Raw genomic sequence first — 22,630 nt, 5'->3', positions numbered from 1 at the left:
CACCCTAAGTGCAGAAATGGCTGAGAAAGGGTGCCTAGTCAGAGCATTTGGGGGCCTGCATGAGAATGCAAATGGCCTAGCATCCTCTTAGCAGTTCAGTGCTATATTATAAGACTTAGCCCTCATCCCCACCTCTTTCTAGGATTGAAATTTTTCTGGAAAATAGGCCACGTGTACAGATACGAAGAGACTGGGTGAATAGGACATTCTAAGTTGAGACTCACATGCCTCATTAAGTGGCTTAGGAAAAGAAAAAGGGAAAAGCTCTCAGCACACCCAAAGTTATAGAGACCCTGACCTCTCCAGCCGCCTTTTCTGCCCACCAGAACAATTCATACCTGCCTTGTCAGTGGCCCTGGACTCACATGTTAATAAAAAATTGCTCACTTGATGTGACAGAAAAAGAGTGTGTTGTGTGTCCCCATTTGGCTAGTGATTTATAAATTCAGCATCTATGTTCTCTGATGAGCATCTAGGTTTGTGACCACCCAGCTTCTTCCTCCTGGGTCTAGACCTTCTCCTCGCTGTGTCAAGTACACTGAGCCCTCAATGTAAACGCTCTATCACTGGAGCTAGGGTGCACCTTAGTGAAAGCTTAGTAACTCTCCTTTGTTCAGCAGCTCGGTTTACCCCCTAGAAAACTTACTGCCTCGTGGATTATTCTCCACCCCCCTCTCTCCTGCTCTGGCTCTCTCACCTATTATAATTAAGTTCACTTTGATTTGAACAGATTGGACGATAGGAATTCATAATGCTACATCCTCACAGCGAAGCTAACTGATTAAGTGCTTTAAATTATTCCCCCTGACAGAATGATAAAGTTACAATCTGTTCTGAGATGATCTACAGCTTGCCAGACTCCTACAGCTTCTTTCTACATTCATTTATCTTTTTGTCAAGCAGAGTTTTTTTTTTTTCTCCCAAGCTTCAATTCCATAGATCTTTTAAAGTCATCAGCACATCTGAATTATTAATGAGGTTTTAGAGGCAAGGTTCCTGATGGGCTGGTTAAAAAAGGTTGTATAGAAACCGGAGACTGTGTACACATCAAAATAATTTCAGCTCCATTTAAAAAACCATTTAGTTCAAGTGTGACATAGATGAACCATTATGCATTTGTGGAAACCAATTTTTTTGTGATCTACGATTAAGCTAACCTTTCAGAGACGAGTAAAGTGTGATGGTTATCAGGTTTTAAAAGCATTGCCAGGACGCTGAAACAATTTCAAACTATGACTTTTTCCAACGGTTTATGTGTAAAAATGAGTTTCAGAAGCACTGAACCTGGCGCCTGTGCTGTTTGCCTGGGCTGCCCTTGGTTTTGGCCATGCCATGGTGGGGACTGATTTTGCAAAGGTATTTAGGGCTAGGTTGGGCGAGACAGGTCAGAAGGGAGAGTGAACTCTGCTTATGAAAATAAGCAGGTCTTTTGGGTGAGAGACCTAAGACAGTTGCAATTTGCTGAAATTTTTACAACTGCTGCCAACAATAATTGTTCAGAAGTTAGTCTTTCCAGTTCAATTCAAAGTTGGCATTTTGACCTTTCACAGCAGAGAAAATATCAATTTCCTTCTGCTATCTGTAAGAGAGAATTATTTCTCCTTGTAAGCTTCTTTCTCTTTCCTTTCAAGTTTCTTGCCATAAAAAAAAATTCTAAGCAGAGTAGCCCCTGTGTTTTGGCTACTCGGCCACAACACAAGAAGGAGTGGTGTTAAAGCACATCCCGGTGATGAGCTGAGGTTTTTATTATGCCTGAGAGACAGGCTTTTTAATTTGAATGGCTTGTAAAGATATAAGTACATGTGTTGTTGGAAACTTGGTTAGATAGGATGTTGAGGAAGTGGAAATATATCAATGCTCTGAGCATTGTACTAAAATGTCTGAGGGAAAAGGTATTTTAAGAAGAGATTCTCCCGAAGGGCTTCATGGGAACACACACGTCAAGATCACCAGTCATTCAGCTCCAGTGGAGAGAGTTTCAGGAATGACAATGACACTTGGTTTATTGAATCTTGCCTTCCAAAAAAGAATCTGCGCCAATGGGTGCCTCCAAAATCAGACATAAGGAAGGGTGCTCACGGAAGCAACTCCAATGAGTGCTGAAGTAGGGATCTAGGATAAATTCAAATCCCTGAGTTTATTTCCTCTCCTTGCCTCATCCCATACACCAGATTTCTGAGAATCTCTAAGAAATCTCTAGATTTCATTGCATCCCTAAGATGAGAAGAGCAATAGGTCAGACCATGAGGTCCTTATCCCTAACAGAGAAAAAGAGCCCATTTGTTAATAAGCTTCTTAAAGATGAGATGCATGATGTCATCACTGTGAATACAGGGAGTGGCACTGCACACAGTCTGTGGCAAGTGGGCTAGGAGAACAAGGTGAAACCTGGAAAATAACTGTAGAAAGGTGCTGGTAAAAGAACCGACACTGCCATTGGCAGATGCCACCTACCAAGGCATGCCATGGACATGCCTTGGACAGGTCCTAGACAGCGTGGACAGGCAATGAGGTGTAGGTCAAGGAGACAGCGTAGGGCAGAGGGTTAAGCTGGAATGGATCTGGCTCTCTCACATAATAGCTGCATGGCTCTGAGCAAGTCATTATGAAATGTATCTTAGCTTTAGTTTCTCTTCTGTGAAATGGGGCTAATGATAGGATTTTCCTAATGTGGTTGGTGTCCATGAATCACTTACCACAGGTCCAGTTACATGGTAAGTCAGTGTGAGCTGTGAAGGCTATACTAGTAATTATTAGTAATATTAGCAAGAAAGCATTATACCATAAAGGCAAAAATATTACAGACTTCAGTTTTAAATTCCACTCTGCTCCTTCCTGTCTAGGCAACTTTGAACAAATCTATCCTTCAGATTCTGCACCTTTCACACAAAGACACCAACGGTATCTACGTCTGAGGTTGTCTCAAGGATTGAATCAGCTAATACATGGAAGGTGCTTAGAAGAGTATCTGGCTCGTGGTGATGACTAATGTGTTAGCTTTGAGTATAAGGTTTGCACAAAGAGGCTACTACATTAGGATGGGTAGTGTCTTTCAGTATGATTGCAAATCAGCTGGGAGTAAAGCACTAAGGTATAAATTGAGGCGGGTGATTACTTGAAGAATGGGGATTGTGGCAGTAGAGACAACAGAGGAGGATTTAGTTGCGTACTCTTCATTTGGAAGGTGAGGAAAAGGGATGACCTGGTGTTCTGCCTGGGGAGGTCAGGGCTGCTACCGTCCTGTGGTACCTGTATCTCTGAAATACTGGCTTTTGCTCGACGGGCATCCTACTCCACCTGCAAATCATCTCCATCTTTCACTGTTACTGTCATCACTGAGATTGAAGGGTCCAAAATAAGGGTCAGCATTTCTTCCAGCCACAAGCAATCCCAGATTATTAAGCTCTGGTGGGAAAGGTCCCAGATCTGGGCTGACATAACTGCTGGGGACCCAGAAGCAGAGAAACAGGCTGCATTGTGAAAATTGAGTCTCTTTGTTGGCTCTGTGGGTTGTCAGTGCCGTGGGATTTAGCCTTTTCACATAACTACTCCCCAGAGGAGAATGCATTAAAAGGGAGACGATGTATCATCAAAGGCATTTGGAATAATTGGCCCTCTTCTTGCTCTACCACAAGCTGAGGTTTAGCGAGAAAGGGATTGAAAGGAAAAGATTCCATTCGGAGAGAGAAAACAGTTGAGGACAGGAAGAGCTAACGAGGGGCTCGGCTTCAAAAGGTAATGCTGTGTGGTTTCACATCTCACATTTCTCAGCAGCAGCCTGGCATTCGCCTTCTGCCCTGCAGGCCCCCAGGCTCCCAGTGGATCCCACCCACGCATACTGCCTGCTTTCCTCTCCATGGGCAAATTGTGGCTATTTTATAGAAACGAAAATCACTTGTATCAGAATGAGAGCAGTTCTTGTTTATGAAAATTATCTCACTTCTTCACAATTGTCCACTATGACCGTATTTGCCTCCTTTAACTGACAATCTAATGTTGCCATTTGCTGGGCTGAGCAAACTGCCCCCTCCTGGCCCTCAACACCTGGAGGGCAGCATTTGCACACTTCCCTTTCAGGTGGCAGATGGCAGGTGGCAGAGATAATCCCTCTCACTTCCCTCTGCAATGAATGTGCAACCTCCTGCTGGGAGACAGGCAACCAGGTTAGTGACAGGTGCCCACAGCTACTTCTTTATCATGTTATGACAAAGCAGGGATGGGCTGAAAGAAGCTGACTGAGACATTGATTTTGCCCTGTCTTGAGTTCCACAGGCCCTGAAGTTTCTCTACTCTCCTCTTTCTCCTTCAGGAGCCTGTTGCTATAGGAACCTGCCAGGTTGATTTAATTGTCTCTATTGGGATGCAAACACCTTTAGGCTTCTCCCATGCTGAAGAAGAGCCAGTCAAAAGGTTTTTCTGGTCACCTGGGATCTTGAAAGTACTGGCAGAAGGCACAGTCAGTCTCTCTGCTCACTGAGCTATAGGACTGTTGTTCCCCTTTCTCAGAAGCTGTGCACCCAGCTCGAGACAGTGCCAACATGAGAAGCACCTACAGGCACTGTTGTATTTTTGTCAAGATAAGCCAGTGGGGTAGAGATAATTTATAAAATGATGAAAGATATAAAAATATGTAAAGTCAATTTATTTCAAAGTATGTATCGAGCACCTATTATGAGTCAAGTTTTAGGTCACAACCTTTAGTATTTATAACATAATTTGAAACTTTTCCCAACTGTGGTGTAAATCTAAATATACGTACAGGGGTCCAGCTTTCTCTTCAGCCATTTGAATGGGCTCTAGGAAGATCCCTGAGTGGCAGTCACTAGGAATGGTGATGATTTCGTTATCATCAGTGTTTTGAGGCTGAGGAGGTTCGAGCCTCCTGGTCTACTCACTTACTTTTTCAGGTTTACCCCTTTTGAAGACTAAAGCATATCGGGCTGAATGGCTTACAAATTGCATCTTTTCTAGAATGTTACTGATAATTGAGTTTCTAGCTGTTGTTCTTAAGTGCATATACGTTCTTTTCAAATAACTCCTTCCTTTTCTATCCTTACCTACTTGTTTCTTTTTTTGATGGAGAGAGAGAAGAGGAAAGACATAAAATTTGTATGCGTCCTCCCTAGGAGAACCTAAAGAGGATTGGGAAGTTTGGTTTTACACAGAAAACAATGGAAGAGACTCTTTGTTCTATTGAGGAAAGTATAATGTAGTTTTTGCTAATAAAATAGAAGTAATAATAATTCCTTTTTCATCATTGAATATATCATTGCTCGAATACAGTCAACTCAATCATGTGACCGAAGTCCAGGGAAAATCCCAAAATTTCATCACATATCACAGTCTGGTCCCACTCCATTCCCATCACAATATCATCTCATCAGAGCTGCTAACAGATTGTATATAAAACAAATTTTGGATTTACTTCTCTCTATCTGCCCAATCTCTGGTTGGGATTTAACAAGTGTATGAATGGCAGGTGGCAGGAGAGACCTGGGTAATATAGAGACTGAATCGTTCCTCCTCAGATAACTGGGTGTAAGGTACTGAGTTGAAACATATAGTTGAAAAATTGTAATTTTGGGTCATACTGATCAAACATAATGGTGACCAATGCTTTCATTATCAATAACCTCCTGTTTTCAATTGAAAGGAGGATAAAATATTAACTGAAAAGCAGGTTTGCCAAATGGAATAGCTGCAAATATTTTCCAGAAAAGTTTATCACCTGGTGTCATCACTTGATTTAGTAGGTCTTGCCAAGATAAACACAGAGATGTGGACAGACTGATGGGGGACTGGGTTGGGGTTCTGGTAATGGGGGGAGGAGTGGAGGCAGCTGGGTATCTTGATGGGAAAATGCTTTTGAACTTGGAGCAAGGTACCAAGGTGGGCAGGGAGGCCACGTGCAGATTTAAAGGCAAGCCAGATGGAGAGAAGTTCCCCCCAAATTACCCAACCCCAAACCCAAGAACACCAAAACAAACTCTAAGAGATCTAGCAGTAGCAGCAGCACAGCCTCATTGCGCTGAGCAATTTAGAAAGTGGAGGGAGGAGGAGGAAGGGGAAAGGAAGGGAAACGGGGTGGGAAGAAAAGCAAATAAATAAATAAATAAATAAAACCACAAACAGAACAATATAAATAAAAACAAACAAACCGATAACAGAATAAAATTTGTAACTCCTTTTTTTTTTAATTTCACAAAAGTTTTCACAAGGACAACGTTATAGAATAAAACCCCCAGCAGTGGCTAGGTCATGCAGAACCATTAATTGTCATACCTTGGCCCATTCTATTCATCCTTGTTGCACTTTAGAGAGAGAAGTAAGCTATGTGAGTTTTACAATGCTTTTAAACTGTCATATTTCCTGTTGAGCACTTTAACTGGCACATTCGTATAGTTATAAATGTTCTGAGGGCATAACTTTATAACCTCCTTTGCAAAGAATGCATGAAGAGCTCTTCATGGTCCAAAACTAGGGGTATGTGTGTGTGTATACATATATATATACACATACACATGTATACATATAAATGTATATGTGTGTATATATAGAGAGATATTTATATAGTTATATATAAAAAGATAGGTAGTTATACATAATATATAAATCAATATATAGGGACAAAAATCTAAAAAAAAATCCACTCATAGGGCTTTTTAATGTACATGTATACAATTATTCCCCACCCTTTTACTGGTTTGAATAATGCACGGCCCTGTCTTTGGTGTGGGGGTAGAGGTTCTGACTAAGCCTCACCATTTTGTCAGTAAAAGTGCTTGTCAATTCACACAGCAAGCAAATCTTCAAAACTATCATGCTTAGGGGGGACAGGGGATCCAAAATCTAAACCCAAACCATTCACCATAAAAACACCTTTTTAGAGATGGTACAGCAGTGACATTTTTCTCCTCCCCTCCACCCCTACTCTGTTGGATGGATTTTTTTTTAAAGTAAACATTTCAAATATGCATATACCAGCTCAGAGCTAGTCCATTTACATAAGAATTTTTGAGATGGAATGGGCCGATTTTTAACAACTACTACACTGTCCAAAGTATGATTTGCATGCATAAAACATCTGACAATTGTATACTAAAAAAAGGATATTTTTCTACCTTTCCTCTCATGCTTCTAACTGATAAAAAGAAAGAAAACAAAAAAAAAATTATACCAAAATGTGTTTGGCTCACTGTTATACTCTCTTCCTCCTCCCATCTCAAGACGACAAAAAGCAGTTCTCTCGGACTGCCCTTCACCTGCCTAAGTGAACTGGCTGTGTCAGAGGAACTGACGAGGAGGCATGTTCCCACCAGCTTTCTCCTTTGGGACAGCCGGCCTTGTGCAGCGGCACCGCCAGTTTAAGATGGTAGCTGGCTTCTGTCTTTGTTGGGTCAACTGTGGCTTGATCCCCCCCACATTCTGACCTATTTATCATGTCGGCTCCTAAAAGACAGAAACGGATGTGCTGCTGGGTTTATAGTTCTCTCACTGCACCACGACCCAGCCCTTGCTCCTACCTGGCATGGGGGCCCTAGCTAATCAAACAGAGGGGAGTGAAAGGGTCCCCTGAGAATGTGTGGAAAAATACTTGCTCTTTCCTGAGCATTATTTATTCTGTACATAAGGTAAGTAATTCACCTTTTAAAAGATGTAAAAGTCCCAGGAAGGCAGTTTTTAATGACTTACATCTGATATTTATGATACATATGGCTTTTCATCCCAAATGTCAAAAGTGAAAGAAAAAAATAGCTATTCATATGGCAGCGTAAGGAGACAGAATAACAATTTAATATGCAATCAAACCTCTTTGCACTTAAATTAAATGACTAGAATTTGATATATCCACGAATGGAATACTATTCTTTCCTCCACAGTAAGGGTAGAAATGTTCATCTGAACTCCCAAAGGAAGCCAGCTCTGGGACTATAGCCCTTGGTTAGTAGCTAAAAAAACCCCTCGGTTGTTCTCTTACAACAAGCAGGTGCTTAATCATCATCTACACAAATGGCGAAAGCTTTTCAAAAGCTTCGCGATCCTTCGGCCCAGAGAGTGGAAACATTAGATACGTTTTTGTTCCTTTTTAGTTGCTTGTTTCAAATAAACACGTATATATATTACTGTGTGTATATAAAAAAGAAAGGAAAACAACAAAATCAAAACCCAAAGCACCCCAATAATCCTGAAAAATCAGAATGAACTTTTCTTCTACATGAACTAAATTAAGTAGGTCAACTTGCTTTGCCTAACTGACATGGGGTGCAAGTGCTCTGCTCATCTGCGACCTTGTTCTCGCAGTGAGCTACTTATGTCTGAAGCATGCCTTTGGGTTACTTTCCCCCTAGAATCATAAATAACTTTTGGTCCTTCTGCTTAGTTGCTGTTGTGCTCTAGGGTTTTATGGTGGTGAAATAAAAATGACAACCACATGCACACTATCATACATATGCAAATATGTGTAAAAAAAGGGGGGACTACAGGGGAAAACGGGGAAAGTTACTGTTGGAAACACCCACTGGGAAAATGAGTGGCAGATACAGTTTCACACATGGTGGCAGTGGATACACATATCAGAGCCGCTCTTCCTGCACGTACTTCTGTTTGTCTCGGGACTCCCGGGACTTGGGCCGGTTCGGTCGGTTTGCTGTGGACGGGATGGAGTGCACGGAGGAGCTCTTCTTACTGGAGGACTGGGACGAGTGGGAGGAATGGGAGAGGCTGGCCCGGGACTGGCCGGCGTTGTGGTCAAACTGCATTAAGCAGAAGATCAGGTCCGTCGGCACGAGCTCAAACTCGTAGGGGGGGTTGGTGATGACATACCTGGTGGGGGAGAACAAAGAGGTCATAGAATGAGGATGACTGGATGGAAATTTCACCTCTCTCTGAATCAAAAGGAGGTCTACTGGAAGCTCTGGAAGGTGGACTTACAGCTGCTGGCCCAAGGACTTAAAAATTATCTTCCAAGTTGAACGGAATCTTCCTCTGTTTAGCTCAACAGAAAAGACCAGCATGAGTTGTGCCATCCCAAGATGCTTAATCAGTGCTGGTAATGGGAAAACAAAACTGCACTGCCTATGATCTATGTGCCCCTTTAAATATAATGTCAAGTTCCCTTCTGATCCTGAGTAGCCCAAGTGCATGCAGGAGGTTTCATGGACTGCATTGTGTTGTCTTTCATTCTAGAATGCTCTGACAATCCTAGACACACATCACAGGATGTTTGTTTACCATAATGTAGCATCTTCTTAGTCCTTCCTCACTCTTTACCTTTTAAAAATCAACTTTGATGGGTATTTTACTAAACGGAAGAACATAAAACACCTCCTTGTCTATGAGTCAGTCCCGCTTTAACTGTTCTCACTTTGATCAGGCTTCCTTTGATTAACACCAGACATGACTTTCAAAAAAAAAAAAATCAGTTTCATCTACAGCAGTGAATCTCTAAAGTATGATCCTTAAGCCAGAGATATCAGCATTACTGGGAACTTGTTAAAAATGCAAATTCTTAAAGCAACCCCACCCCAAACCTACAGATACTCTGGGCATGAGGTCTAGCAGTTTGTGTTTTAATAAGCTTTGCGGGTGACTCTCATGTTCACTAAACTTTGAGAACCCACTGGTCTACAGCAATTATTCTCAACTCTGGCTATACTCTGTAATCTCTGGGCATTAAAACATTTTATTTTCATTCCAGACCAGTTAAGTCAGACTAATCAGAGTCTTTTTTAAAAGTACACCCAGTGATTCTAATATTCAAGCAGGGCTGAGAAACACTCAACTCCATAGCATTGTTACCTGGGGTACATGCACACACAGTGATTTTGATAATTCTGGAACGTACTCTTAATTTGGGCTGCTATGAATTTATCTTGATGCATATTAGAGCAATACAACTAGCCAACATAAACTGTTATTTTTTCTGCTTCAGGTGATAATATAATTTTCTTAAACAAATATATAACAGTAAATGAGTCAATTAAAAATATATTAAAAATATAAGCATCTAAGATGTGGCAAAGGAATCATTTATCTTAAATACTAGCAATATGAAATATATCTATATTAGGGACCTACAGAACTATCCAGGTAGCTAGAGTTCGGAGGAGATGCTTCTACTCATACGTCTGTAATTAGGTGATAGAACTATTCTACAAAACTTGAAATCTTCCCACAATGTTTTTACATCTGTTATTAGTAATTAAAGAAAGATAACTTCCCATAACTCAGTGTTGGACTGAATGTGAGCAGAGTAATTTGTGCGTTGAGAGAATGTATAGAGGCCTTTGCCTTCATCATGAGGGACAGGAGGGTTGTTTGTCATGCTGCATTTTGGTAGGGGAGCAGAGTGGAAACATACTCACCTCTTCGTGCACTGGCTGGGGGTGCTGAGGTGAGCATCTCTCAGACGATAAATTCCAAAACAAAGCATATTATACGTTTTCAGAGCTTTGCAGAACAGATCACCATAACAACCACCATCCTAGGAGACCACAAAAGATCAGAGAGAAACATCATTTTTATTGGCTTACAAGTAGAGGTCCAGGGGGAAATGGCCTTTTCACAAAGGCTTGTTTGGTGTCTCTGGAGTTGGAGGGTCTGTACCAAAGGACTGTAGATGAAAAAGTCAACGTGGTTAACAGCCTACACCCAATATTTTTTGGAATTGATAATAGTGAGGTTTTCCCCTGGTTCTCTCTCACTTTCCATCGGTAGCAATGAGAGCCCTGAGGAGACCGCACCTCTCCCTCACTTTAAGTGAGGGTGTAAAGCTTGAAGGTCTCAGCTGTATGTTCAGCTAAGGAGAAGAAACCAGCTCTGCAAAATGATGATTGTGTTTAGCCCCAGCATGGCCGTAATCACTGTGATCTGACTGCGTTGTCAAAACTGCTTGAGTGATAATTAAAATCACTGCAAGAAGAAAAGACACCACTAGGTACTATGGTGACAAACTCTTTCAGGTAAGAACTGTGTGAAAAGCACAATTTACAGACCTCAGAGATGGCAAGAGTGGAAGAGAAAATGTTTCCCCAGGAGCTGGAGGTCTGTAGGCTGAATAACTGGAATTCACAGTTCTAATCAGTTCACAATCACCTTCCAAGGGTCTGGAGCCTGATGTGGAATGTGAAAGCAAATTCATTCACTTGGAAATGCTGCCTTCAGGTAGGCGTTACAGGAAGGGCACTGAAGAATGATTTCACTGGGAATAAAGTGACTTCATCTGCCCTTCCTGTCTTTGGGATTTCCATATAGGCATGATATTAGAGAATACAAGCAGAGCCAAATCTTACCATTATTTCAAGTCTTGGTCCCTTTAAAAATATACCATTAAGTAAATGATAGTTAAAAGAGCCACTAGTTATAGAAGCTGCGTTTCAAAAAAGTCCAGTCTAACATATATTCCTGCCCATAACCAAACTAAGATATGGTGCAAGTTAGTATCAGAGCTTCAGAAGAAATGGAGGTACCCCTTTCATTGGGCAATACTATTGTTTGTGCAGTGGGTTTATTTGTTCCTAAGACTTGTAGCTCCACCCCTTGAATGCATCTCTGGAGTAGGGCTGGGAATGGTCAAGACTGCATACTTCTGCCAAAGTGCTTCAATCAGGCTGGTGTGCATGGAACCCAAAGGGAGGCATTGGTCAGCTCTGTGGCAGGGAGGCATGGAGGAGAGTAACTGATTCCAGCCTCAGAAAGTAGACTACCTGGATCTGGAACTAGAGACACTAAAGGATCCACATGAGATGTTACTGTTTGGCCAGTGGTAGCGGATGTGGATACTTACTAGTGGTGTTTTGAAAACTGTCAATGCCTGGGTCCTATCCAGATACAAAGACTCAGAAACCTGGGAGCTGTGCACAGCCCTCAGTGGTTTGCAAAAGCTCCTCATGGGCTATTAATGTGCATTTGGGGTTAAGTAGCTCTGAGCTATGCTAAGACCCTGTAGAAAATGTTCACAGATGTGCCTGTGTGCTGGAATCACCTGCTGTCTTTTATCTCTTGGTAGAAGATACCTACAGGGAGTGAATAAGCCATAGCTCTGAAGCCAGGGTTCCTGATGCAAATTCCTGATAGAGCCTATCTGCAGTCTCTCTGAGCCTCAGTTTCCTTAAAGTGTCTGATAATAGAACCTACATCAAAGGGTTGCCACAAGGATCAAAATGATTACATGTAAAACATGTACCTGATATATAGTAAACTGTAAATGTCACCTCTTATAATTATTTACTTTAGAAGGTAGAAAAGACAGATGCTGCCCTGGCTGGTGTAGCTCAGTGGATTGAGTGCAGGCCTGTGAACCAAAGGGTCACTGGTTCCATTCCTAGTCAGGGCACCTGCCTGGATTGCAGGCCAGGTCCCCAGTTGGGGGCGTGTAAGAGGCAAGCACACATTGATGTTTCTCTCTCTCTCTATCTTTCTCCCTCCCTTCCCCTCTCTCTAGAAATAAATAAATAAAATATTTTTTAAAAAGGCAGATGCTTAGTTTGTCCTGTCTGGCACCCAGTTCACTTGGACTGAGGTATTACCCAAGAGCAGGCTCAGGAGACCTCTGTGCAGTACACTCACCCCCAAGTCCGCGAAGGGCCCATCCAGCAGCGCTAACTGGGCCACGCGGCAGCGGTCCCTATTGGCCAGCGTCTGGGGGGTGCTGTAGCCCCCGCGAAGGGCATTCTCTTCAGCAATCAGAGCCTCGAGCTCCGGTGTGGCTCCTCCAGTCACCAGGGTCCGTATCAGGGTAAGGATATTGTCATTGAAGTATGTCTGAGAAAAGACAGAGAGAGAGGTAGGGGAAGTCCTTTAAGCACATACCCTAAAGTCACAACAACCGACATCCAAATTACAACTTTTCTTGGTATTCCTGTTTAAAGTTCTGGCCTGTCTCTTCAAATAATTTTATGTGGGAAGTGAAAAGACAGCAGCTTCCAATTATTCCATTCTTTTCTCTCCTACTTGGTTCTGCCACAAGAGCCTGACTTTTAAAAACCAATTCAGAGGATTTTTATTAAGGGGCTAAAGTCTAAATTGTTGGGGTTTACCATAATTGATGGTACCAGGAATGTACACACTGCTTACACGTGTAATAAAGGGCAGGCTGCCCAGGCTGCTGACCCAAGCTGGGCTGCCCCTGAGGCCCTGTCACCCATGTGCTCAGAAGCCACCTCTCCCCAGTGGCAGAACTTCTATGTTGGAAGGAGATGCCAAGGGCATCATTAAGGCCACAGCCTTAACAACTTATCACAGGTTTTGATACAATCTAACCCAGAAGTCAATTAAATATGCCAGAGAAATTTACGAGGAGGTGCATGTCTTGGTGTGTGCACTTTGGCTTTGTTTTTTATATAACCTCAGTCGTCTGAGGCAAATCCAGCTTATTAGGGAAGCTTCCTCTACATGTACATTTGTCTCACATCTGACACATAACAGGTCTGTCAAGAGTAAAACAATGGGAGTTTTAAAAAAAATTAATAGGATGTCAAATGAAAGAGCTCGAAAAGACATCTGTTACCCAGCCTAATTTGAAAAAAATCTCAGTTAAGGGTCTGCATTCAATTCTCCCATGTACGAAGAAATCAAACAGGCTAAATAGAATCCAACTAAATATTGCCTGTGGCTTTTGAGGATGTATGGACCTTTGGGAGCAGGTTAGGAAAGACAGCTTCATTTTTTACTTCGGCAGTTTCTTAGACAGTTTACCTGGCTAAACTGAGTGGGGAACAAACCAGGTAAGGGTAGGTTCTTATCCTGCTTGGCCATCACTATTTCTATGTCTTGGGGAAGTTGCCTAATCATTCTGGGCTTTGATTTTCTCACGGGCAAAATAAGTACAGTCATTAAGATCAAGTTTAAATGTAATGAATTCCATTAGGACTTCCCAGTTCATATGAGAGCTAGTAAGGCTGAGTTCATTTTCTTCATTGAAATATTCACAAAAATACCCAAGTGATACAAAATTCCAAGAGTAAAGGAAACTAGAGGTGTTCTTCAGAACAAGTCTGACCATAAGGAGAATGTATAGGCCAAAAATTTTTGGCCTCTCAGAACTCAGCTGTACAGGGCAGAGGAGAACAAGGATGAGAAAAGGAAGAAGTGTTGCTGACATGCATGTGTGCATGTGTGTGTACATAATGGTATATGTTTATATCTATTATCTGACTGGATAGATAACTAGATTGGTGATAGATAGATAGATAGATAGATAGATAAGATAGAACAATACAGATAGATATAGAATGGTTAAAGGAGAAGGGTCAGGCTTGGGTTTAATGCTGACCTCACACTCAGTAGCTGCATAGCCTTAGAAAGTTACCATTTTTGTGTTTCAATTTCATGATCTGTGAAATGTAATGATACAGTGGTTATAAGTACTATATAACTAATACATGTGAGGCACTTAGAAAAGTGTGCACAGGAAGCACTGATAAATACTTTTGGCCTAATATCAGAGACTGGGGTCTTTTGATGATGACAGCAGCAGTCAGCTCATTCCCCACATCCCCTTTGTAAAAATCTTTTGCATTTTTTGGGAGGTGGGAAGCAAGGCCATTCATTTCATCCTTGAGTCAGCACCTGTCAGTCTGCCCCTAATCTAATGGCTCACTGGGACTCAGGGATGGTGCTGCAAGGGTCGTGGGGGACTGCACCCTGGGATGTGGCTGCAGCCCTGGGGCAGGGCACCTGAGGTGCTGTCCAGTGGAGGCAGGCTCAGGGCACGTGCACAAACATCTCCAAAGTTTTCTGAAACAAATCCTCTTCCCCACCATCAGAGAGCCTATCATTAGAAGCTAGAAACCCCTCCTGGGCTCTGAAGCACAGTAAGGGAGTGAGCGTGGGACACAGACCTTGGAAGAGCCTTTGCATTAAAATCACCCTTCTAAATCAAGACCGATGAGGAAGTGTAACAGCACACAGGGTGGAAACAGAACATATATACTCACATACTGAAAAACTGACCTCTCCTTGCTCAAATTTGGGGGTGGGGGTGGGGTGGGGGAAGAAAGCCAAAGAGCCAATGTAAGTATTTTTTAAAAGAGTACCACAGTGTTTAAAATATAAAGAAAATCAATCAAAATTAGAAGAAGTAAAGAAAAATTCGTTTTGGAATCATACTAATTTTAAAAAAATGCAGAGTATCTTTAACAAGTCAAAGATTAGATGGTAAGAAAGCTTACTTTATACCATTTATCTAATTTTTTATGTAAGATATTGAAATTAAAATGGATGTGGTAAGAAATAGTTAAAAGAGTCCAGTACCTTTCCATGACAAACACACTCAACAAACTAAGAATAGAAGGGAACATCCTCAGTCTGATAAAAGGCATACATGAAAAACACACGGCTAACATCAAACTTAATGTTGAAACACTGGATGTTTTCCCGTTAAGATCAGAAACAAGTGGAAAATAATGGCTTTCACCACTTCTTTTTAACATAGCACTGGAAGTTCTAGCCAGGCTAGAAAGAAATAAAAGGCATTCATATCAGAAGGGAATAAGTGAAACTGCTTCTGTTCTCTGAGAACATAATCTTGAATGTACAAGGTGGGACAAAAGGAAGTTTACAGTTATGAGTACTCAAAACACAGAATTAATAGAGCTATTATAATCATCTAAACTGCGTGTCTTTTTTTTTAATACAAACAACTGTAAACTTACTTTCTCCCCACCCTGTATGTAAATCTCAGGGAATCCACTAAAATATTATTATAGGTAATGAATGAGTTCAGCAACTTGGCAAGATACAGAATCAATATACAAAAATCATTTGTGTATCTGTGTACTGTCAACGAACAATACAAGAATGAAATTAAGAGAACTATCTCACTCAGAAAAGCAATATGAAGAATAAAATACTTAGTAATAAGTATTAACCAAGGAGATACAAGACTGGTACTCAGAAAACTACAATATTGCTGAAAATAATTAAAGAATACCTAAGTAAATGGAGAGGACTTAATATAATTAAGATGACAATATGCCTCAAAACAAACTAAATATTCAATGCAATCTCTATCGAAATCTCAAAGACTATTTTTGCAGAAATGGATAAGCTGATTCTAAAATTCATATGAAATTGCAAGTGACCACAAGCCAAGACAATCTTGAAAAACAAAAAGTTGGAGGCCAATCACTTTCTAATTTTAAAACACACTACAAAGTTACTAAATCAAGACAGTGTGATATTGGCATACAGATAGCATTTGGACCATTGGAATAGAATTGAGAATCCAAAAATACACAAACACACTTGTGGTCAATTGATTTTGAACAAGGGTGTCAAGACCACTGGAGAAAGAATACAGCCTCTTAAACAAGTGGCGGGCAACATCCAGTGCAGAATACAGCTGTAGTCCTATCTCACTCCAGGTGCAAAAATTGACTCAAAATAGGTCACAGACCTAAATATAAGAGCTAAAACTATAAGACACTTCAAAAAAACACAGGAGTAAATATTTATCATCTTCGATTTGAAAATGGATTCTTTGATATGACACCTAAAACATACGCAAAAAACCCCCACAAAACACCAGATAAATTGAACTTCAAAATAAAAAGTATTTTGTGCATCAGAGGACATTATCCGGAGGGTGAAAGGAAAACCTACAGAATGAGAGAAGAAAACCTACAGAATTAGCATATTTGCTAATCATATGTCTGCTTAGGGTCTCGTATCTAGAGTATATTTTTAAAAATCTTGCAATTCAACACCATGAAGACAAATTACTCCTTTTTTTAAATGGATAAAAATTTAAATTAACATTTCTCAAAATAAAGATATGCAAATCATGAACAAACAAATGAAAAGATGCTCACCATCACTAGGCATTAATCAAATACAACTTAAAAACATGAGATACCATTCCACACTCACGTGGCTGACTATAATTAAAAAGACAGAGGATATTAAGGGTTGGTGAGGATGAGGAGAAACTGGAACACTAATGGACTGCTGGTGGGAACATAAAATGATGCAGCTCTTTTGGAAAACAGTCTGGAAATTCCTGAGATGGTTAAACATAGAGTTACCATATAACCTGCCAATTTCACTCCCCCATATATACCCAAGAGAAATGAAAACATACACCCATATGAAAACCTGTTCACTATGTTTATAGCAGCATAGTAATCAAAAAGTAAAAATTATCCAAATGTCCATCAATCAGTGAAAGCATAACCAAAGTTCATGCCCATGTATGAATATTATTTGGCCATAAAAAGGAGTGAAGTACTGATATATGTCCCAACACAGATGGCCCTTGGAAACATTATGCTAATTGAAAGAAGTCATTTACAAAAGAATACATATTATATGATTCCATTTATGTAAAATGTCCATAAAAGACAAATCTATAGAGATAGGTAATAGATTAATAGCTTAGGGTTGGGACAGAGGGATAGTGAGGGATAGCTAAAGGGTATGGCTCTCTTTTTTAAGGCAAAGACAATGTTCTACAATTGACTGTGGTGATGGCTGTACATATCTGTGATTATACTAAGAGCCTTTAAATTGTGCACTTAAATGGGTGAATTGTGTGATGTTAATTATATTTCAATAAAGATATTTAAAAAATAGTTGAAAGGTAATTAAACTTGTTACCTTTGGCCAAATATTTATCTGTTAACAATCAGTAATTAACAATACTGTGCTGTACACTGAAAAATCTAAGTGGGTAGATCTCATGTTAAATGTTCTCATCACAATAAATAAAGAAACAGTATGCTGTAGAACTGAAAATCAGACACACACACAATTAGTAAGCTGGAAGTAAAGCTAAGTTCACCTAAACTACATAGAAAAATGTATAGAGATTTTTTCTTTTTTCAGATGTTACATTGATAAACAGCAAGTTTTCACAAGCTAAAGTTATAAACAAAATTCAAGCAGGTAAAAAAGAGCAAACATTCAAGAGAACAAATGAGTACAGAATGAGTACGTCTGAGGAGCAAAATGGTTCAGGTCAATGCCTACACCTGTAGTGTACTAGATAAATATCTGAATTTAAATTATTAAATGAAGAAAAAAGTAACCTAATAAAATGCTGTATTTTTTTAATGCAAGATCAGATTAGCTAGAGATTCCCCAGAAAACTTAAGATCAATGTCAACGAAGTTTTGAATGGACTTAATTATTTGAAAATTCTAAATGCAGTTAAATTGTTAATCATTTGTGAAGGCTATAGAAATATTTTTGAATTTTGAAGTACCTAAGCATTTATTGATTTACTTTATTCAGAAACAAAAATCAGCTTTCTGGTAAACAATACTGGTGAAATATATTGAAACTCGATTTAAAAAACTGTTAACTGAATGAATATAAATGTCAAAAGTATTCTTGAAAGAAAAAGGCAACAAAATTATCTGTTAAGACATTAACATTAAATTACTTTTTAAGTCATAAAAATGAAGTAGGATAGAGGAGAATGGATATAAAGGCATGTAAATTCTCTGATCTTATAGAAGGAGGAATCAAGAACTATTATATTTTCCTAGCTATTAACACTTAGAAATTAAAATTTCAATTATATTTATAGGCTGTCTGATATCCACTAATTACAGTAAAAAATAAAATGGATAGTTTACACATCAATAAAGAAAATAAGCATACAAAATACAGTTCATATACCCAAAGATGAATAATAAAAGACAATTAATTATAGAAGCATGCATAAAGCACAACGCAAAATTACAGCATTGTATATGATATAACTAAACATAAATGAGTTAAATGATAATGGGGCAAAGATTCTTAGACTTGTTCAAAAGTCAAAATCAAGTCAAACACTGTTGCTGCCAGAGACAAACAGGAACAAGAAATAAAAGGTACAGAAAAGTATATTTCAAGGAAAAAAATTAAAATGTTACATTGAGTTAACTTTATATTGATAGTTAAAATTTACAATAAAGACATAACTTCTTATGGAAAAAATAATATAACTGAAATATAGAAAGCAATTACAGTCAAATAAATATGGATTGTGATATGTGAAAGTGGTATGTGAAATATCACTGTGTTTCTAGCTTTCACAAATCAAACAGACCAAAACATTAATTAAAAACAATTAAGGACATAATAAGCATGATTCAGTAGATTTGTGCTAAACGTTGAAACATCTTTAGATAGCTTCCAAACAATAATTATGAAAAAACGGTCAATGGCCCGAAGTATGAAATCTCAATATACGATACAGTATAAGCTGTAAATACACATTTTAAAATTAATAAAAATTAATAACTATCCCAACACTTCCAAGTTTTTTTAAAAAGTGTCCTAAATAACTATAGATCAAGATGGAAATCAAACTTAGAATATAGAGTATTTAACATTTGAAGACTGTTTGAAAATAATATATTAAAATGTCATAGGTTGAAACTAAAGCTACAGAGGCAAATTCAGAGCCTTAAATGTTTTTATTATTAAATATGAAAAAATTACAATAAATAATGCTAGGCATTAAGTGAACTTTTTTTTAATTATCCCTTTTTATCTAAGAAAAGCAGAAGGATGAAATAAAGCATTAAGAGGATATTTCATGAATTGATAAATATGAGATGATTCTTTGAAAAAATAAAGTAAAAAAACCTAGGACAGATATAACTACAGCAAAAAGGAAGTAAAATTAGAAATAAGAAAGAGAATATAGTGTTATATATGCCTGAGAATAATGCTACTATTCTGGAAGCTCTCTTTAATACCTCAGTCACTAGACATGAGGAAGAATAGCTACAGCTTTTCATCAGAAAGCAAAATAATGATAGTCCACATCATTAAAAGACAGAGAAGACCATTTAAGAAAAAAGAGGGAGAACTTCCCGGTTCCCTAACACATAAATTGGACATTGTAATGTCATGTTTTTTTTTAGTAAATGTTTTAAATTTGATAAATGCCTAATTATAAATTCAGCTGAACTTTTTAAAAACTTGATATAATCATGCTAAATTTCCTATGGAAACAGTTTTGGAAATTGTCCTTCCAGGTATTATAGTAAATATTAAAGATTTCATAACTAAAAATTATAGACAATATTAACAATTGGAAGGTCAGTCAACCAGAGTGGATTAATGACAACTGGAACCTAGTAGTTATGAGACCTTACTTACAGTAGAAGATGGCAAATTCAGCCCTTGGGCCAAATATGATTTGTCTCTTGTTTTTTTAATCAAGTTTTATTGGGACCCTGACATGCTCATTTGTCTGCTAACAAGTATTTGTGCTATAATGGCAAAGTTGAATAGTTTTGAGGGAGTCTGTATGGCTCTCAAAAGCATGAAATATTCATCATCTGATTTTATTTTTTTAAGCTTGCCAATCTATTCCTAATATGATAAGAAAAGCCTCACATACCATGGTGAAGGTATATTTATTCATCATACTATTTAGGAGAAACCAGCTATCTGGAAAAAAATTTTCAACATTATAGCAATGATTAAATAAATAATGACAGACTTACATGACTTACATCGTACAGATATTAATATTATGCTTCCAGAGATTATTAACTGGCATGGTAACAATTATATGATATAATATTAAAATATTCAAAAAAGCAGGATCCCAGGAAACATGATGTAAATTCATGTTAAAAGTACAGACCTCAACTGTACTCAGTAGCCCAAAATTTTACTTGATAATAGAATTCTGATTTTTATTCTTTTCTATAATTCAATTTATTTTATATTTTTTTACTGTGGAAAATACTTATTTTAAATTTCTAGAAAAGGAAGTAAATGAAATTCATACAACTCAATAGCAAAATAATCTGATTAAAAAATGTGCAAGGGAACTGAATAATCATTTCTGCAAAGAAGACATAGAAATGGTCAACAGGTACAGGGAAATGTGCTCAACATCACTAATCATCAGAGGAATGCAAATCACAATCACAAGAACATATCACCTCACACCTGTCAGAATGACTATTGTCAAAAAGATAAAAAATAACCAGTGCTGGTGGGGATGTGGAGAAAAGGAAAGTTTTGTACACTGTTGGTAGGTATGTAAATTGGTATGGCCACTACGGAAAATTGTATGGTATGCCTCAAAAATTAGAAGCAGAACTATACCATATGTGTATATATCCTAAGGAAACAAAATTGCTCTCTTGAAGTGTTATTTTCTGCCATGTACATTGCAGCATTATTTACAGCAGCCAAGACAAGGAAACAATCTAAGCGTCCATGGACTCATAAATGGATAAGGAAAACGTGGTATATAAGCAGAATGGAGTATTATTCAGCCATAAAAAGAAGGAAATTCTGCATTTCCAACAATATGGGTGAATCCTGAGCATTATGCTAAGTAATAAGTCAGAGAAATACAAAGACTGCACAGTCTCATGTGTGAATCTAAAAAAGTTGATCTCATAGAAACAGAACAGATCAGTGGCTGCAGGAGTGGGAAGTGGGGCTGGGGTCAGGGAAACGGTGAAGGTGGTCAAAAGGCACCAACTTTCAGCTGTAAGGGGAGTAAGGTCTGGGGACGTAGTGTACAGCATGGTGACTAGAGTTAACAATACTGTACTACGTATTTGAAAGCTGCTAAAAGAGCAGATTTTTAAATCTCTCACCCCTCAAAATCTCTAATTATGTGAGGTGATGGATAGGTTAATTAACCTTATCATAATAATCATTCTTCAATATATACATATATCAAATGATTACTTTGTATAATGTAAACTTCCATAAAGTTATAAAAGTCAACTATATCTCAATAATGCTGGGGGGAAAGGGAAATAAATGTTACAAATAGGGGAACAAATGTAGCCACAAACAACCTCATAAAAATATAGCTGAATATTTAATTGATTTCAGGATACAATAGTTCTCTTGTTCAGCAAGCACATTTTAAGCATAAAAACTATCAATGAATTCACAGAAGAAAACAGGCATACATGATTACACACAAATTAAAATTTGATATACCTCAAAAACAGCCAAGGAGGCTGAAAGGGCCTCCTCGGAAAGCGATGATCGGAGCGTGGTAAGACGGCACTGGCACACCAGCGGTGGCAATGTGACCGGTACGGCTGGACTGGGAGATACCGGCACTGTGACCCAGAGCGGAAAAATGTCAAAAACCCAGTACGTTTACCTCAAGACAGTAAGGTCCTTCTTGTTCAGAAATTTATATACACTAGTGTTTATCATGGGGTTAGTTATTGTTACTACAAAAAGTTAGCAATACCCCACAAAGATAAGGGTTAAGTAGATTCTAGAACATCCATACATTGGTGTCTCATGATGTCCTATGGAGGCTTTGAAAATCCTGAGACCCAAAAATAGGACATGATTAAATGCTCTGAATAAAATACTAACTGTGAAAATAAATGAGAAAACCAAGATATAAAACTAGATGAGTCCATATTTATCTACTTAAATGGAAGGAAATATACCAAAATATTAACCATGCTTGTCTTTGGATGCTGAGAATATGGTTCACTTAAATTTTCTTCTTTATATGTTTCTCTGCTTTCCAAATTTTCCAGACTGAGTGTGAATAACTGCTCTAATGAAAATGCAGTCAATGATGTTTAAACAAAGAACACTGTAAATTCTGCTTTGCAATGATAAGTCTAGAATGTCAACATGAAAGGTTATTGTTTTGTCAGATCTTTAGGATTTGACCTTAACATGT

General features: G+C 38.6%; 1 protein-coding gene across 18 annotated transcripts in view; it reads right to left on the bottom strand.

The window, feature by feature from the left end:
• The window catches only part of KCNMA1 (potassium calcium-activated channel subfamily M alpha 1), a 718,090-nt gene that overhangs the window by 8,055 nt on the left and 687,405 nt on the right, over positions 1-22,630 (bottom strand). For 6 of the 18 annotated variants that reach the window (XM_054572498.1, XM_054572499.1, XM_054572501.1 and 3 more), the window contains 4 exons: positions 12,568-12,762; positions 10,365-10,483; positions 8,599-8,823; positions 6,283-6,311 (listed from right to left, as the gene is read on the bottom strand). In XM_054572498.1, coding sequence (XP_054428473.1) covers positions 6,283-6,311; positions 8,599-8,823; positions 10,365-10,483; positions 12,568-12,762 — 568 coding nt within the window. Of the gene's footprint in view, positions 1-6,171; positions 8,824-10,364; positions 10,484-12,567; positions 12,763-22,630 lie in introns of those variants that run through there. The other 12 variants (XM_054572506.1, XM_054572507.1, XM_054572511.1 and 9 more) reach the window with 4 other exon arrangements.

This window comes from Pteronotus mesoamericanus, unplaced genomic scaffold (genome assembly GCF_021234165.1).
Source record: "Pteronotus mesoamericanus isolate MK-2021 breed Mesoamerican mustached bat unplaced genomic scaffold, CSHL_Meso_final contig_24, whole genome shotgun sequence".
Classification (NCBI taxonomy): domain Eukaryota; kingdom Metazoa; phylum Chordata; class Mammalia; order Chiroptera; family Mormoopidae; genus Pteronotus; species Pteronotus mesoamericanus.
Note: the sequence above shows the minus strand (reverse complement) of the source record. Positions and strands in the feature narration are given on the sequence as shown.